Here is a 17,440-nt window from a genome sequence, read left to right as displayed (position 1 = left end):
TCAACAGTTTTTTTGGTGTAATGTTTAGGAATATATATACACATATACATACATACATATTCATATATAACATTGTATCATCTGCAGACAGACTATTTTATTTCTTCCCTCTCTGATTCAGATGATTTTTATTGCTTTTTCTTGCCTGATTACTCTGGCTAAGACTTCCCGTGCTGTGTTGAATAGGAGGAGTGAGTGGACTCCTTGTTTCTGATCTGCAAGGAAAAGTTTTGAACCTTTCACCATTGGGTATGATGTTGGCTGTTGGCCAATCATATATGTCCTTTATTATGTTGAGGTACATTCCTTCTACACCCAATATGTTGAGAGTTTCTTTTGATCATAAATGGATGTTGAATTTTGTCAAATGTTCTTTCTGTACCTATTGAGAGGATCATGTATTTTTTATCCTTCATTTGATTAATATGATATATCACACTTACTGATTTTTGTATGTTGAACTGCCCTCATATCCCAGGGGTGAGTTCAACTTAATCAGGGTGTATGATGCTTTTCAGATGCTGTTGAATTCAGTTTGCTGGTATTTTGTTGATAATTTTTGCATCAATATTCACAAGGTATATTAGCCTATAGTTTACTTTTTTTGTAGTTTCTGTATCTGGCTTTTATATTAGTATAACACTGGCCTCATAAAATGTGTTGGAAGTGTTCCCCCTCATCTATTTTTTGGAAGGGTTTAGAAAGAATTGGGATTACTTTTTTTTTAATTAAAGTTTATTGGGGTGACAATTGTTTGTAAAGTTACATAGATTTCAGATGTACAATTCTGTAATATATTATCTGTATTTCACATTGTGTGTTCACCATCCAGAGTCAGTTCTCTTTCCATCACCATATATTAGACCCTGTTTACCCTCTTCTAGAGCCCCCTCTCCCCTTGCTCACCGATAGTTTTGGTAACCCCTAAACTATTGTCTATGTCCATGAATTTTTGTTTCTTCATTTGTTTGTCTTATTATTTTGTTGTTTTCAGTTTTGTATACTCCATATCAGTGAAATAATATGGTTCTCTGCTTTTTCTGTCTGACTTATTTCGCTTGGCATTATAATCTCAAGATCCATCCATGTTGTCACTAATGGTACTATTTCATCTTTTCTTACCAAATAGTATTCCGTTGTGTATATATATCACAGCATCTTTATCCATTCATCTATCGAAGGACATTTTGGTTGTTTCCATGTCTTGGCCACTATAAATAAAGCTGTAATGAACATTGGAGCACACGTCTTTATGGATAAATGTTTTCAGATTTTTTGGGTAGATACCCAGGAGAGGTACTGCTGGGTCATATGGTAATTCTATTTGTAATTTTTTGAGGAACCTCTACACTGCCTTCCATAGCACCTGCACCAATCTGCATTCCCACCAAAGGTGTGTGAGGGTTCCTTTTTCTCCACAGCCTCTCCAACACTTGTTACTATTTGTCTTGTTGATGATAGCCATTCTAACTGGGGTGAGGTGATATCTCATTGTGGTTTGTATTTGCACTTCCCTGATGATTAGTGATGTTGAGCATTTTTTCATGTCTATTTGCCATCTGTATGTCCTCTTTGTAGAAATGTTTCTTCCTCTGCCTATTTTTCAACTGGGTTGTTTGTTCTTTTATTGTTGAGTTGTATGAGTTCCTTGTATATTTTGGATATTAGCCCCTTATCAGATGCGCTGTTTGCAAAAATCTTGTCCCATTTAGTTGGTTGCCTCTTTATTTTGTCAATGGTTTCTTTTGCTGTACAGAAGCTTTTAAGTTTGATTTAATCGCATTCATTTATTTTAGCTTTTACTTTACTTACCTTTGCAGTCAAATTCATAAAATACTCTTTGAACCATAAGGTTAGTACCTATGTTTGGTCCATAAGTTTAGTACCTATGTTTTCTTCTATGCAGTTTATTGTTTCAGGCCTTATGCTTAGGTCTTTGATCCATTTTGAATTAACTTTGGTACATGGTGACAGATAGCAGTCCAATTTCATTCTTTTGCACGTGGCTTTCCAATTCTCTCAGCACCATTTATTGAAGAGGCTGTCTTTTCTCCATTGTGTGTTTTTTGCTTCTTTGTCAAAAATTATCTGTCCATATTTATGTGGGTTTATTTCTGGGTTCTCAGTTCTCTTCCATTGGTTTGTGTGTCTGTTTTTCTGCCAATACCATGCTGTTTTGATTATTGTTGCCCTGTAGTACAAGCTAAAGTCAGGGAGTGTGATACCTCCAGTATTGTTCTTTTTTCTTAAGATTGCTTTGGCTATTCAGGGTCTTTTGTGGTTCCATACAAATCTGATGATTTTTTGTTCTATTTCTTTAAAAAAATGCCATTGGAATTTTGATGGGGATTGCATTAAATCTATTTATTGCTTTGGGTAATATGGCCACTTTAACTATGTTGATTCTTCCAATCCATGAACATGGAATATCTTTCCATTTCTTTGTGTCTTCTTCAATTTCTTTAAAAATGCCTTATAGTTTTTAGCATATAGGTCTTTCACATCCTTGTTAAGTTTATTCCTAGGTATTTTATTCTTTTTTTTGCAATTGTAGAAGGAATTTTTTTTTTATTTCTTTTTCTGAGATTTCATTGTTGTTATAAAGGAATGCAGTGGACTTTTGTACGATGATTTTATAGCCGGCAACTTTACTGTATTCATTTATTGTTTCTAATACATTTTTGGTGGAGTCTCAGGGTTCTCAATATATATATAGCATCATGTTACCTGCAAAGAGTAACAATTTTAACTTCTTCATTCCCAATTTGGATACCTTTTACATCTTTCTCTTGCCCGATTTCTCTGGCGAGGACTTCCAACACTGTGTTGAAAACCAGAGGTGATAGGGGACAGCCCTGTTGTGTTCCTGAATATAGAGCAAAGGGCTTCAGATTTTCACTGTTAATTATGATATTAGCCGAGGGTTTGTCATGTATGGCCTTTATTATGTTAAGGTATTTTCCTTCTATACCTATTTTACTAAGTGTTTTAATCATAAGTGGATGTTGTATCTTCTCAAATGCTTTTTCTGCATCAGTTGATGTAATCATATGATTTTTGTCCTTTATTTTATTTATGTGATGTATCACATTGATTGATTTGCATATGTTGAACCATCCGTGTATCTCTGGGATGAACCCCACTTGGTCATGATGAATAATCTTTTAATGCATTGTTGCATTCGATTTGCTAGAATTTTGTTTAGGATTTTTGCATCTGTATTCATCAGAGATAGTCATCCAATATCTTTTTGTGTTATCCTTACTAGTTTTTGGTATCAGGGTAAATTTGACCTCATAAAATGAATTAGGGAGTACTGTCTCTTGTTCAGTTTTTTTGGAAGAGTTTGAGTAGGACAGGTATTAGATCCTCTGTCAAGGTTTGGTAGAATTCACTATTGAAACCACCTAGTTCTGGAGTTTTGCTTTTGGGAAGGTTTCGGGTGACTGATTCGGGTGAATGATTGGTCTATTTAGATTTTCCAGTTCTTCGTGATTCAGCCTAGGAAGGCTATATGTTTCTAAGAACTTGTCCATTTCTTCTAGGTTGTTGAATTTGGTGGCATATAGTCCCTTATAGTATTCTTGGATGATCCTTTGTATTTCTGTGGCATCTGTGAAAACTTCCCCTCTTTCATTACTGATTTTGTTTATTAGTGTCTTTTTCCTTTTTATCTTAGTGAGTCTAGCCAATGGTTTGTCAATTTTATTAATCTTTTCAAAGAACCAGCTCTTCGTCACGTTAATTTTTTTCTATTGTCTTTTTGTTTTCTATTTCATTTAGTTCTGCTCTGATTTTTATTATTTCCTTTCTTCTGCTGACCTTGGGTTTCGTTTGTTATCCTTTTTCTAGTTCTTTAGGGTGTAACATGAGGTTATTTATCTGGGATGTTTCTTGTTTCTTGAGATAGGCCTGTAATGAGATAAATTTTCTTCTTAAAACTGCTTTCACTGCATCCCAAAAATTTTGGTAGGATGTATTTTCATTGTCATTTGTTTCTATGTATCTTTTGATCTCTCCTCTTATTTCTTCTTTGACCTGGTCCTTCTTTAAAAGTATGTTGTTTAATCTCCACATATTTGTGTTTTTTCCTGCTTTCTTTTTGCAGTTGGTGTCCAATTTCAAAGCCTTGTGATCAGAGAATATGCTTGGTATGATTTCAGTCTTCTTAAATTTGCTGAGGCTGATTTTATGTCCCAATATATGATCTATCCTTGAGAATGTTCCATGTACACTAGAAAAAAATGTGTAGTCTGATGTTCTAGGATGAAGTGCTCTGTAAATGTCAATTATCTCCATTTCATCTAATATGCCATTTAGGGCTGCTGTTACTTTATTTTTTTTCTGTTTGGATGATCTATCCATTGCTGTCAATGATGTATTTAGGTCCCCTAGTATAATTGTGTTTTTGTCAATTTCTCCCTTTAGTTCTGTTAGTAGTTGCTTGGTATATTTCGGTGCTCCCTGATTGGGGGCATAAATATTGATGACTGTTATGTCTTCTTGTTGTATAGTCCTCTTTATCATTATTAAATGTCCATCTTTGTCTCTTGTTACCTTTTTTATCCTGAAGTCTGTTTCATCTGAGATCAATATGACTAAACCTGATTTTTCTCTGGACACCATTTGCTTGGAGTGTCAATTTCCATCCTTTCACTTTGAGTCTATGTTTGTTCTTGTAGCTGAGATGTGTCTCTTGGAGGCTGCATATGGTTGGGTTTAGTTTTATGATCCAATCTGCTACTCCGTGCCTTTTTATTCATGAGTTCAGTCCATTTACATTTAGGGTGATTATTGATATGTGAGAATTTCCTATCATTCTATCTTTGGTTTTCTGGTAAGACTGTTTCTCCATTATTTCTTTACCTTTTTGTTGTCTATTATTTCTGTGTGGTGGTATTCCATGATTTTTCCCTCTGTTTCTTCTTTTATTACGTTATATCAGTTCTCGATTTTTTTTGAGTGGTTTATTTAAAAGAGTTTCATATGTAGAATTTTCCTTTTTTTTCAGCATGCTTTCTCCATTCCCACGTTCCAGTTCAGGGCTTTACTTTTCCCCCTTTTATTGGCACAAATTAGTCCTGTTTATGCTGGTCAGATAGCCTCCTTCAATATTTCTTGTAGTGCAGGTCATATGTTAGAAAATTCCCTCAGTTTCTGTATGTCTGGAAAGGTCTTTATTCCTCCTTCATATCTAAAGGATATCTTTGCTGGGTATATTATTCTAGGCTCATGATTTCTCTGTTTCAATAGTTTGAATACTTCATTCTACTCCCTCCTGGCTTGTGGAATTTTTGCTTAAAAATCTGATGATAATCTAATGGGCTTTCCTTTGTAGGTTACCATCTTCTTTTCCCTGGCTGCCTCGAGGATTCTTTCTTTGTCGTTAATTTTTGACAGCTTCAGTACAAGGCCTTGGAGAAGGCCTGTTGGGGTTGAGGTAATTAGGTGTTCTGTTTGCTTCTTGGATTTGAGGATCCAATTCTTTCCACAAGTTTGGGAAGTTCTTGTTGACTATTTATTTGAATATACTCTCTGTTCCCTTCTCTCTTTCTTCTCCTTCTGGTATCCCCACTATTTGTATATTGTTCTTTGTGATGGAGTCAGAAAGTTCTTGTAGAGTTCTTTCATTTGTTTTAAGTCTCAAGTCTCTTTTTTCTTCTATCCGTGTCATTTCCAGATATCTGTCTTCGATGTCACTGATTCTTTCCTCCATCTGGTCAACTCTACTACCTAAGCTGGCAATTTCATTCTTCATTTCTTTTAATGACTTCTTAATCTCCAGAAATTCTATTTGGTCCTTTTAAAAATTTCAATCTCTTTGGTAAAATGTTCATTTTGTTCTTTGATTGTGTTTCTGAATTCATTAAACTGCCTGTCTGTGTTTTCTTGCATCTCGTTGAGTTTTTTAAGAACTGCAATCTTGAATTCTCTGTCATTTAAGTCACATATTTCCATGTCTTTAAGTTCATTTTCTGGAGACTTTTCATTTTCTTCCTGAGCTCTTTGTTACCTTGGTTATTCATGGCAATTAATGATTTATAATTTATCTTCCTAGACATCTACAGGAGTGGCTTCTGCAACAGGTTGATAGAAAGAGGTCTTTCTTTTGTTTTCCAATAGGTGTTGGTAGAATGCTTTATTTTCTCTCTGACTGCAGCCTTTTATTCTCTCTCACACTGTAGTATTATATTTTCTCTGCACTATTCTGGCTTCTCACACAATGGTGGGATTTCCTGGAAGGTGGGTTTCTCCTCTGTGAACAGTTCGCCTGGGTCATGGGACACCAACTCCAGTGGGGGGATGTGGAGAGTTTCTGAAGTTCCAAAGCTCTTCCTGCAGATTCAGAGCTTGTATGTTTCAGCAACTGTTTACTCCTGCAAGGATCTGCCCAGATAGGTGAGGATAGGGGCGGGGTGGGTTGTGAGAGGTGCCCCATAGCAATGGCAGCGACCACCTTCACAGTCAGTCCTTCTTCCACGGGTCCCTCCCCTTTGCTGGAACTGGTTGGGCCACGAATCCGTGTCTGAGGACCACATTTCTCAGTTGTACAAATATGTTTTTTTGATCGGACATTGCTACTGTTCCACTTCTAGCACTGGGCAGGTGAGAGTGGGGTGAGCTCTGGGAGGGTAAGGAAGGGCCAGCTAGGCTCAGTGCCTAAGGCTTCCATTCTCTGTTCTGCAGTGAAGGGTTAAACCACCGTTTTCAGCCTTCTTCCCTCAGTCTTTTCTCCGAGGTCTCTGCCGTGAGCGTTGGGTTCAGCCGTGTTATATGCTGTCCCCTCAGCCCTGTGGGCAATAAGCGGAGTCCTAGCAGTCTGAGTTCTTCCCTCTCCTGCTGCTGTGGTAGTTCCGAAATGCAGCGAGCTCAGAACACTGAGCTAGGTCTGCATCCTGCACCTGCACGGCCCCGTCTCAGCACTTCTCCCTTGCCTCCTTCCCTGCTCACGCAATTTGCCCACCTTTAGATGATTTCAGTTGTGCTCCTCTTAGTCTTGCCTGTCTGCTGCGCAAGGAGTCCTTTGTGGAATTATAGTTCAATTTGTTGTAAATTCCATGGGAGATTTCAAGAGGCTCACCTCATGCCACCATTTTTATGACATCATGGCATTAATTTTTTAAATCTTTGGTAACATTCACCAGTGAAACCATTTGGTCCTGGGCTTTTTTTTGGTTCAGAAGTGTGTGATTACTTATTTAGTTTCCTTACTTATTATTGATCTGTTTTAGATTTTCTGTTCATGATTCAATCTTGGTAGGTTGTATGTTTCCAGGAATTTATCATTTCTTCTGGGTTGTTCAGTTTGTTGGCATCTTACAGGTCTTATGATTCTTTGTATTTCTGTGGTATTACCTGTATTATCTGACTTTTTTGAAGTAGGTTCTTTCTCTGTAAGATGGACATAGTGGCACCCATGTCTAGAAGCATCCAATGAGATAATTTGTGTAAAACATCTAGAAACGTGTCTGGTGCTCAATTGGGGCTAAACAAAAGTGAGTTACTCACCCAAGTAGACACAAATAAAAACAGTTTTCTCCTTTTTTTGGTTTTGTTTTGGAATGGATAGAAATTGAAAAGAGAAGACACTCAACAACTGTGAGACTAGAGTCTCTATTCACGAAAGAGAAGACACAATTTTTGTTTCATTTTTTAAAAAATGTAAATGACTTAGGAATTAAGGAATGTTAGCTTTTTAAGATTATGTCATCGGTTGAACAATAAAAATCAAAATATATGTTACTTAAGAGTCCCATGCAAAAATCATCAGAAATTAAACATTGCTAAATACAGTGATTGATATTAACAAAATTACAAGTTGGTAGGTATAATTATTAAAAGTTCACTTTTTCTCACTTTGAAATTTTAAAGCATTTATAAAATTTTAAAGCATTTAAAAACTTGCTGCTTGTAGCAATTGAATCACTGAAGAGATTTTGTTTTGTTTTTCATTGTTCTTGAGACTTATCTTTTTTGGCATAGGCCTATGTTATTATGTGTTTCTTTTTATTTTATAATAAGAAAATTAATGTTATTTTTAAATCACAAGAGTAGAACCAACATTTTAGTTTTTAAAAGACAAATTATCTATCATGTTTAAAGATTATTGGGAAATAATTCTATTTTTTAATTTTTCAAAACTAATGTTGTCATTCTACTTCTTTGCCCTCATCCTAGAGAGCATTCATTGGACATGTTTTTATATTTTTTTCTGATTTCAAGGATTGAAAAATATTATCGGAAAATTTCTAAGGGTGTACTTTTTTATGAGAATGCTATGTTGCCTATTTATTGTTATATTAGTTAAAAATTAAGTGAATATGCTTTATCATTTCTGAATAACATGGTATATACAGGAGACACAAAAATTTTATTTTTATGATCGCTTACAAAATGCCAGTGGTTTAAAAACAATATTAGTCTTGAATTTGTTTTGATTAGTCTTTTTAAGCATTTATAAACTTTGTTCTTCATGAATATGTGCATTTGACGACAATATTATATAATGTGTACAACCATTCTTGAATAGTTGAAACTTAAATAATTGCAAATTTCTGTGCCTGGTGGAAAGAAAATAAATATGAACTATGGTAGATATTTGTGTTTTATTTATATAAACTGGTAAATATTACTAAAATAGTACTTTGGTGTGTGTTTATTTTTATTTTTCCCATATTAAGTATGCACTGTCTTTATTATAGTTTATTGCTATCATTTGAACAGGTGTCTCAATGCTTGTACCTACTGCAAAACTAAACATGCCAGAGGAAATTTGGCCAGTTATCCAATTGATGAACTAATAGATAGAGCCAAGCAGTCTTTTCAAGGTAAGAGTGTCTCTAGAATTATGTACAGTTTTAGTCTTCTTAATAAATTATAGTAGTCTTTTAAGTAACACTTCACTTTGCATACGTGCTTCTTAGCATTCTGAAGAATTTGCAAATATTTCACCTTATCTAATAGATGTTGCTAGATTCAACCAATCAGGTTACAGTATTCATATTACTCTTCTTTCACCATTCTTTCATTTTTTTATTCTGACTCTAAGGTAAGTGACATAATTTGAACTTTATGACCCATCTTTAGATTCCATGGAAAAGACAGAAAGAAAAGAAATGACCTTCTTATATTAGTTAAGACTTTTGTGAACTGAGCAATACACTTGTTAATATTTCTTCTTTCTTTTGTCATTTTTGGACCATTTAGAAAATAGAACTATTAAGTGTTCCTATTAGTACCAATGAATCTTTGTGTGGGTGGCCAGCTACTTCTGAATCATCACTTGCTAGAAAATGTTATTATCTAAGTATTTATCAGCACATAGTAAGACTTATCTTTTATATGAGTCATGGTTGCATTGACACATAACTGCTTAAACCATGAACTTCCACTTCTGTCTTTGTTTATAATATGTGTATGTAACATTAATGTGTTTTTTTAACACCCAACATGAGATAATCTATTGTTTCATAATGTTGTGGGTTAATAGTTATTGGCAATGTACTTTTCCTTTTAGTGAATAACTTGGTGTACTGTGTTCAGTACTTTCACACCCTGAACCTCAAAGTATGAGTTGAAAACACATTTCTTTATTTAGTCTATGTAAAGCTTTTATCAACAAGAATTTGGAATGCTCTTGATAATAGAAAAATATTCTTGAGTGATTTATTAACTCCCCCCCACATGTTTTTTTCCTACTTTTATATTCTTAATTCAGTCCTCTCTTCCATTCCCATTCATCTTGTATTGAACAAGAAATAAAAAGAAACTCATTGACTCTTGTCAGTGTTCTGTTTTAGAGCCAGGTCATTATCCAATCTGAGGAAAAGTCTGGGTAGCTGTCTTCTCTACCACAACTACTTCATGGATTTTTCAAAAAGGACATAAAATTGCAATTTTTAAAATATATGTCAGGTAATGGAGATATTAAAACTATATGATCTATCCAGCAAACACTGCAAATGTAAGCCATATGAATTAATTCCTTTGAGGTACTTTTTTAACATTATGCGTTCTTAAGTGCGACTACATATAACTTTTGAAAATGTTCTCATTTTACTCTGAAATTTATTTGAAAAATATAAATCTATTAAATCACCATGTGGGAAGTGAAAGTATTTTCTTGGCTCCCTGATATCTATCCTCACCTATAACCTATACTAACACTTCAATATAATTGCTTCGTGACGTAATATGAACACATTTGTGTATTATATGTGAATTGAGGGGAAAAAAAGAAAGGAGTAAACATAGTTTCTGTAAAATGATTATAGAATTATTCTAAAGATACCACCCAACTTAGCTCTCTGATTTTTCTTTCAAAATGCCCTCTGAGAAACAAAGGTACAATGTGTTACTTCTGTCAAACTTTACCTGGTGGTTAACATTGAAATATCCAGGTGGATTGGGCTACTTAAGATGAGTACTTCGAAGAATATATCAGAGGTTAGGAGTGACTTAGTGACTTATAAGATTTGTATTACATTTATCATTGTCAATAGATATTTATGTGCCTTTTTATTTCTGATCATGAAATGATTGCAATGTAAGGTTTTTCTGTTGTCTTGTTATCTGTATATTAGAGTTGAACCTGAATGCTAGTTTTTGGACAGGTGAGGTCATTTGCTTGCTATGTGGTACTGTTAGTAAAATAATGAGGTCATAACTTTCCAGATAAGCCATTTTATTTAGGAAGCTTTTAAGTCGTGAAGTATTTGATGTTCTTTGCCATAAAAGTGTTTGAATTTGAAACCGTGCTCTGCTGCTTACCAGCCACATGGTCTGAACAAGGTACCTGACCTCTCCAACCCATGGTTTTCTCATTATTATGATATTCGGTTGTTTTGTTGTTACCATATTTCCCTGAAAATAAGACCTAGCCAGACCATCAGCTCTAATGCGTCTTTTGGAGCAAAAATTAATCTAAGACCCGGTGTTATGTTATGTTATATTATATTACATTAATTATATAAGACCCGGTCTTAAAACACGCATTAGAGCTGGTTGTCCGGCTAGGTCTTATTTTCGGGAAAACACAGTAGAATATGAGATAACTTATATGAAGTAATTGCCTGCATCCTTATTACTAAGAAGACATGTTACTTAAACTGAAGGGATTTAAAGTAAATCCAAAAAGAGAAATTTAATTTTGATTGAGAATATTGGAATAGCGTAACAAACATTGAATGACTAGAAACAAATGACAGCTTTTAATTGCTTGGTCTTATAATTCCTTTCCACCATAGGACAAATCAGTCTATAAGCTCACATTTTAAAGACATTGAGTTTGTCCATTATTTTTTTCCTGCAAAAGCCATTGCCTTCTACCATTATTAAATTATCTGCCCTATAATGAAAAATAAACATTACGGTTCTTTGAAAGGTTATATTAAGATGCAGAATCTAAATATGCTTCCAATAAATTTTATCGCTATGTTTAAAGTCAGTGGAAATTAAATTTCCCACCCTGAAAATTACATTTGATTTTTTTTCTCAAAATTTTTAATGACTGTGTGTCAGAAATACAAAGTCATTTTTAAGAACTCTAAACCAATTGTAGGATGGGGATTAGAACCCAGGTTGCCTGTCATATGATACAATTAAGATCACAATTTCTTCTGAATAACATATTTATTAAATATTTCATATTCATAAAAATGTATTTCTTAGTAGTCTAATGAATGTGAAGAGACTAAGGGCTAACCCAAAGGCAGGGGAGCATTGAGAATCGATTCATGAAATCATTCTGAATGTAAATGGCTTCCCAAAGCACTAAAAATATGCTGACTATACATTCAGCTGCCAAAAAAATGAAAAAGACAGCTCATTAACTTTTAAATGGATAGTATTAAAATGAAAATTGTTTGTCTTTTTAGATACAAACTTTAGTTCTCCTTTTACAAATATGTCTTCTATTTAACTGGTTTCCTAATTTTTTTTTTTTTTCCTCTTTTTCTCTCACTGAATCCGGACCCCTTCACATTTTCATTGACTATTTTTACCTTCTCAATGTGTTTATCATTTTTGTGGGCAGTTCTGCCTATGAGTGTAAGATTTACCAGGTAACTTCTGGGTGTCATTTCATTGTTCTAACAGACTGTTGGGAAACCTTCCCCCTCATGTCCTCACCTTTCCCAAGATTTAGGTTTTAAAAATTCGTGGGCATCACAGTGTCAGGCGGCTGGGATTCGACATGGTTGCATTTTAGATATCTGGAAAAACATGTCAAGCAATGACCAGGACTTTGTTGAGGCCAGAATGAATTTACAAGCTAGTGTTTTCTAGCATATTTGTATTGATTTTTCTCTAGCAGCTAATCAATCAGTTTCAGTTGTATAAGTGATGGAGCAAACCTTTTTAAGTGTGCTGGGTGAGTGGTGTGGAAACAACACCTTTCACTGCTGTCTCTGGAATCACAATGTAGAGATGATGGATGAGCTGTTTTTATAGCTATCGTGTGCTTTGCTAGATCTCATTTGTGTGTTGCTACTTTTTTTCTCTCTCATAAATCTGAAAAACCTCTGCAAGATAAGTTGCATACACTGGTTATGGAAAGGTAAATAAATTAAGAGGAAATAGTCAAAGAAGAGAGGAAATTTCTTGATGTTTAGTGGTTTTAGTATTAACATTGGAATTTTAAAAATAATGAATTCTGTTTTATTTTAAGACTTTCAAAGATGCCGTCTGTTGTATACAAGATTAATTATGAAATGCAACTGGGAAACATTGCTTCCACTCTTTTAGATTGGAAAGGATATGAGCAATATTTGATTTTTGGATGTATAAACTTCAGATTGTTGAGTTGTATGGTTCACATCAAGCCACATTTATTTGACTGATCACCTTTAGCAATGATTATTATATGTTAATTTTGATTAAGATCAAACAAATAGAGACCAATAATTGCATCTTATTAATTTGTAAAGCAGTTATTTAAATGTCTCTTTTATTCCTTTATTTTTTCATTTGTGCCGTGTTCAAATAAAATTGAGTAATCTATTTCTTCTAAAACATTAATATGGCTAATTTACATGTTTTTTATACATTGTCAACTCCCAAAAATGATTTCAAGTAGCTTACATTAAATAATTGTATGTAATAGACCATTAAAATAAAAGCTGGATAAAATGCTGTATTGTGTTTAGAAAGAGGGAAGATGATTTTACCAACTGGTAAATCCAGGCTCTCCAGAAGAATAAGGAAAAGAGTGATTTATTTCATTTATATCATTTGATATGAATGTGTAAAAGGAAGTATGTAGTTTATAGTGAGAAATGTACATGTTTCTAGGCTGTAAACAGTAAGAAGAATTATTTTCATACATCTTTTTCTAAGAGGCATTGAATAATAAAATATAAATGCCTTTAGCTGGTAATACATAGAAATACAAGATATAGTCTCTGCATGGCTTTTTCTTATGTTGATTCTTACAAAACCCCAAAATATAATATTAAATGTAACTTTGAAAATAATGTTAATGGGAGAGCTAAATAAATGCATGTAGAACATATTATTTGATAGGCGATATAGTGCCTAAATAGCTACAGTATTTTGCCATGTATAATGTGCTCTTTTTGGCCCAAATTTATGAGGGAAAAATAAGGATGCGTATTACACATGGGTAGTACTAATTCTGTATCTGTATAAATGTTTTTAATTCTTTTATTTATGCTTATGAGTTAAATGTGTAACTGTAGAAATCATAACAATATCCATACGCAAATAATACCCTGGAATATGATAATCAGTTTTGTTGACCTTAAGACAAACTTGCAAGGACGAAGAGTTCTTGGCCTTCTATGATGAGTAAATATCGTAAATTTGTTACCGGTACATAAAAGGTCTTGTACCTTGTATCTGTTCTTGTGTTTTGTTATTGTTTGTTACATAAAATTTCTTGTACCATAATATGTTAAAAAATAAATGCTAAAATTCCTTTATAATACAAAAAACAAGTTCCTAAATGTAAACAAATAAAAATTTGAATTAAAAAAATTAAAATGAAAGGTATTTTCCCCCTGAAAGTTTGGGCCAAAAACGTGGGTGCACATTATACGTGAGCGCATTATACACGGCAACGTATGGTTTTTATCAGGAATACAATTTAAATAAGCTGAGATTAATCAATTTGTTTTCAAGAATGTTAGTTAAAGCTATCCTTGGCAAAGCTGAGTACAATTTACTTGATGTTTGGTATATTCTGATCTCTGAGTTTCTAAGTCAGTGATGTTTAAACCTTTCTCCAATTGAAATTTGAAAGGTTAAGAGCAGAACTGCCATGTTTGAAGTAGAGGTGGAGGCCTGCTTAGTGATCCCTTATCTCTGATACCTTTCCTGAGGACCTTTAGGATCCAGCCTGAATTGGCTAATTTAGATTAGTATTTTTCTGGCATGTTTTGTAACACAGCAACCCAGGGGTGGCAGACATTTTCTTAAAGGGCCTGATAGTAAATATTTCAGTCTCTGTGAACCACGTGCTCTCTGTTGCAACTGTTCATTTCTGCCCTTGTAGCATGAAAACTGCCATAAACAGTACATAAATAATGGGTGTGGCTGTGTTCCAATAAAGCTTTATTTATAATAGGAGTTACAATGAAAAGGTTCAGTGGTGAACTTTGAGCAAAGCTAACTTTAAATAAGATTCTTCATGGCAGGCCTTTCTGTTGTCTCTAATATGCTAGTACATCTCAGAAATCCATAAGAGAAGTATGTAGTCTTTAGGATCTGTTATTGATCTAGAAGAGATCACTGTTCTCCATCTGGCTGTTCATTGTAGTCACTTGTCAATTTTATAAAACCAAAACCAAACTTATGTATGTGTTTCATTCATTTCTAACGATTGTGTCATAATTTCTGAGTAAGGGGGGAGGCTGCATTTTCTACAGTACTGTGTAGGTGATTCTAATGTATAGCCAGAGTTGAAAACTAGAATTCAGAACCGTTAGTTTTTATAATTCTCTGGTTGGAGCTACAAAATGAACTGACCCTCTCAACCTCTATTGGGAGGGATTGTGAGGAGGTAACCCTGGTTGACTAGTAAAGAATGAGCCAAGTTTAGGTGATTGTAGAGACAACACAATGTTGTTAATTTGCTGACTTACCCTGGTAGTTAACGGATGGTTTCGAGATACAAAAATTGCTTATTTAAGTTAGAAGGCTCAATGATTTCTGTCATCCCCAAGGTATCATGAAAGGGTCAACTGCCATTTACTATTTACTGTGCTGTGTGGGAATAAAAAAGATGAAAAAGACATGGTCCTTGTCTTCACGGAGCTCCTCCTAGTTTAGAAGGACAGAGTAGCAAGTTGGGCTAATGAAAATTAAAGTACACGTAAGCAGGATGCAAGTCTTTTGGTATTAAAAATCACTGAGCCTTTTAACTTAAATAAGCTCCTTTGGATTTTGGAAATATCCATTATCTACCTAGGGTGGTGTCTGCAAATTGATAACGCTGTGTTGCCCCTCCACCTTTCCTAACTCCTGGCCTTCTTCACTAATCAACCAGGGTTTCTCCTCAGAATCCATGTCAATACATGGTTTTGTTAGTCACTGCCATTTGATCATGCTTAGTATTCTAGAGGAAATCTACTTGTCTTTCTGCATTTTAAGGTTTATGTGATGCTAGAGGTCTATGAAAGAAAGAAACCGAACAATGACTCTTGAACTGAAGTAACTATTGGAATTACATAGCTGTTATTTTTCCAATCAGTCAACAAATATTTATTGAGCATTTATTTAGAAATAGTTTGTGTTTCTGCTAAAAGGCATGTGCTTTAGAAAAGTGGGGGTAACAGTACATTATTATAATCAGCCTTTTATTACCTCTTCCAGTAAGATAGGCCAATGGGTAAGGTTTGCTGATAATTGAGCAAACAGCTTATCCTTGCTGTGGATAATAAAGATGCAGTCCCAAAGCTATTTTGCAGAATGACATTTGTTCTTAATTCTTTGAGTTTTCATAGTTCAGAATTCATATAATCCAAAGTACAAAAAACTTGGAGCTTCTGAGAATACCTTTTTGTATCCATCCTTAGGAAAACTAGAGTGTAATTAATCCCCCACTGTTACTGGTGACTTTTATGTTTTTACTCTATGGTGTTCTACCGAATAACTTGCAAATATGTAAGTAAGTATAAATTATGTGTAAAATAATGAGACCTGGGAAAACAGATGAGAATAGCAAAATCAAGATTTGGTGTGGGTTTGGAACGCAGGAAAGTAAGCCGTAGTTACATAGGCAGTTTCAGTTTTGACTCTGAACTTCCTGAAAGCTTATTGTCTATAAGGAAAAAAAAAGAGTTTGACATTAGGTTAGAAAGATAATTTTCACATGGAGTTATATAAGAAGTACAGACAGATGCAGTAGGTCTTAACAGCATCCTTATAACATTCAAATTCACATACTGTGTTTCTTCAAGTTGTGTACTTATTTTGGCATTCCTTATTAAATCTTTCACCCATGCCCTGAAAAGCAAAACACTCTGAAGGGATTTCGTGGGAGACTAAGACAATACATTCTGAGTATTTGTGAGTCTCTAGTGATACGGCCCCACTTCCGTAGCCATTGGGCTCCACACAGCAGTCCTGCAATCACACCATAGAGGCTAACAGTTGCTCAAGGGTTTGCACACACAAGGTCATTTTGTGACGTGATACATCAGAGTGCAGGAAGCAGGTACTAGAATTTGTATTTATTTGTATTTCCTCAACTTTTAAAATTTTCATTCTTTTGTATATGTTTTATATTGTACATATATATTAGTACAATGATGCGTGGGTATAATTAATAAATACACATCTATACATATAGTCTTAAATTGTTTAATTCAGAAAAGTGATTTTTTCAAAATGTGGAGACCACTGATTCAGAGAACTAATAGCCTGCCTGTTTTCCACTATAAATCTAATGATTTCAGCCAAGCAGTTGGTCTGAGTAGGGCAGCAGAGTTCTTTGCTCTCTGTCAAGGTCCTAAGGTGCCCATATTCTGTTTTGACTGAGTGCAAATCCATCTGCTTTTGAGATCAAATAAGCAAATAATGAAGTTTATGCCCTTTGGAGGAAAACTGAAGTACTTGAGGAAGACTCTTGCCACGCATCTCTGCTCAGAGGTAGAGGTTATCCTCAGTAGCACATGTTCCCCTATTCTGCCCGTCTGTGTTTTGGGTCACTGGAAGACTAAGCCAGAGGGCATCAGGGCAGGCATATGTGACAGTGTGTAGATGGGTTTAGTAGGTGCTCAATAAAGTTGAATCAGTGGCTAATCCTGAATTGATTATGCCTGATGAAATTCCATATGTGACTTGGAACCTGTAATGAAAACATAGCCTGGAAAAGCTATATTTCTAAAGTGGGCAAGAGATATTGCTTCGTTTCAGCTGCTCTTCAGGCGTAGTTGAGTACTGGGTCTTATAACACAGGCTTGATTTTATGACACCAGAT

At 34.6% G+C, this 17,440-nt stretch overlaps 1 protein-coding gene across 4 annotated transcripts in view; it reads left to right on the top strand.

Moving 5' to 3' along the window:
• CDKAL1 (CDKAL1 threonylcarbamoyladenosine tRNA methylthiotransferase) overlaps positions 1-17,440 on the top strand; it is a 615,432-nt gene that overhangs the window by 282,404 nt on the left and 315,588 nt on the right. For all 4 annotated transcript variants that reach the window (XM_019734279.2, XM_019734280.2, XM_074335173.1 and 1 more), the window contains exon 9: positions 8,725-8,828. In XM_019734279.2, coding sequence (XP_019589838.2) covers positions 8,725-8,828 — 104 coding nt within the window. The remainder of the gene's footprint in view (positions 1-8,724; positions 8,829-17,440) is intronic.

Source organism: Rhinolophus sinicus, linkage group LG06 (genome assembly GCF_036562045.2).
Source record: "Rhinolophus sinicus isolate RSC01 linkage group LG06, ASM3656204v1, whole genome shotgun sequence".
NCBI classification, from domain to species: domain Eukaryota; kingdom Metazoa; phylum Chordata; class Mammalia; order Chiroptera; family Rhinolophidae; genus Rhinolophus; species Rhinolophus sinicus.
The sequence above is the reverse complement of the archived record's forward strand: the minus strand, read 5'-3'. Positions and strand labels throughout refer to the sequence as shown.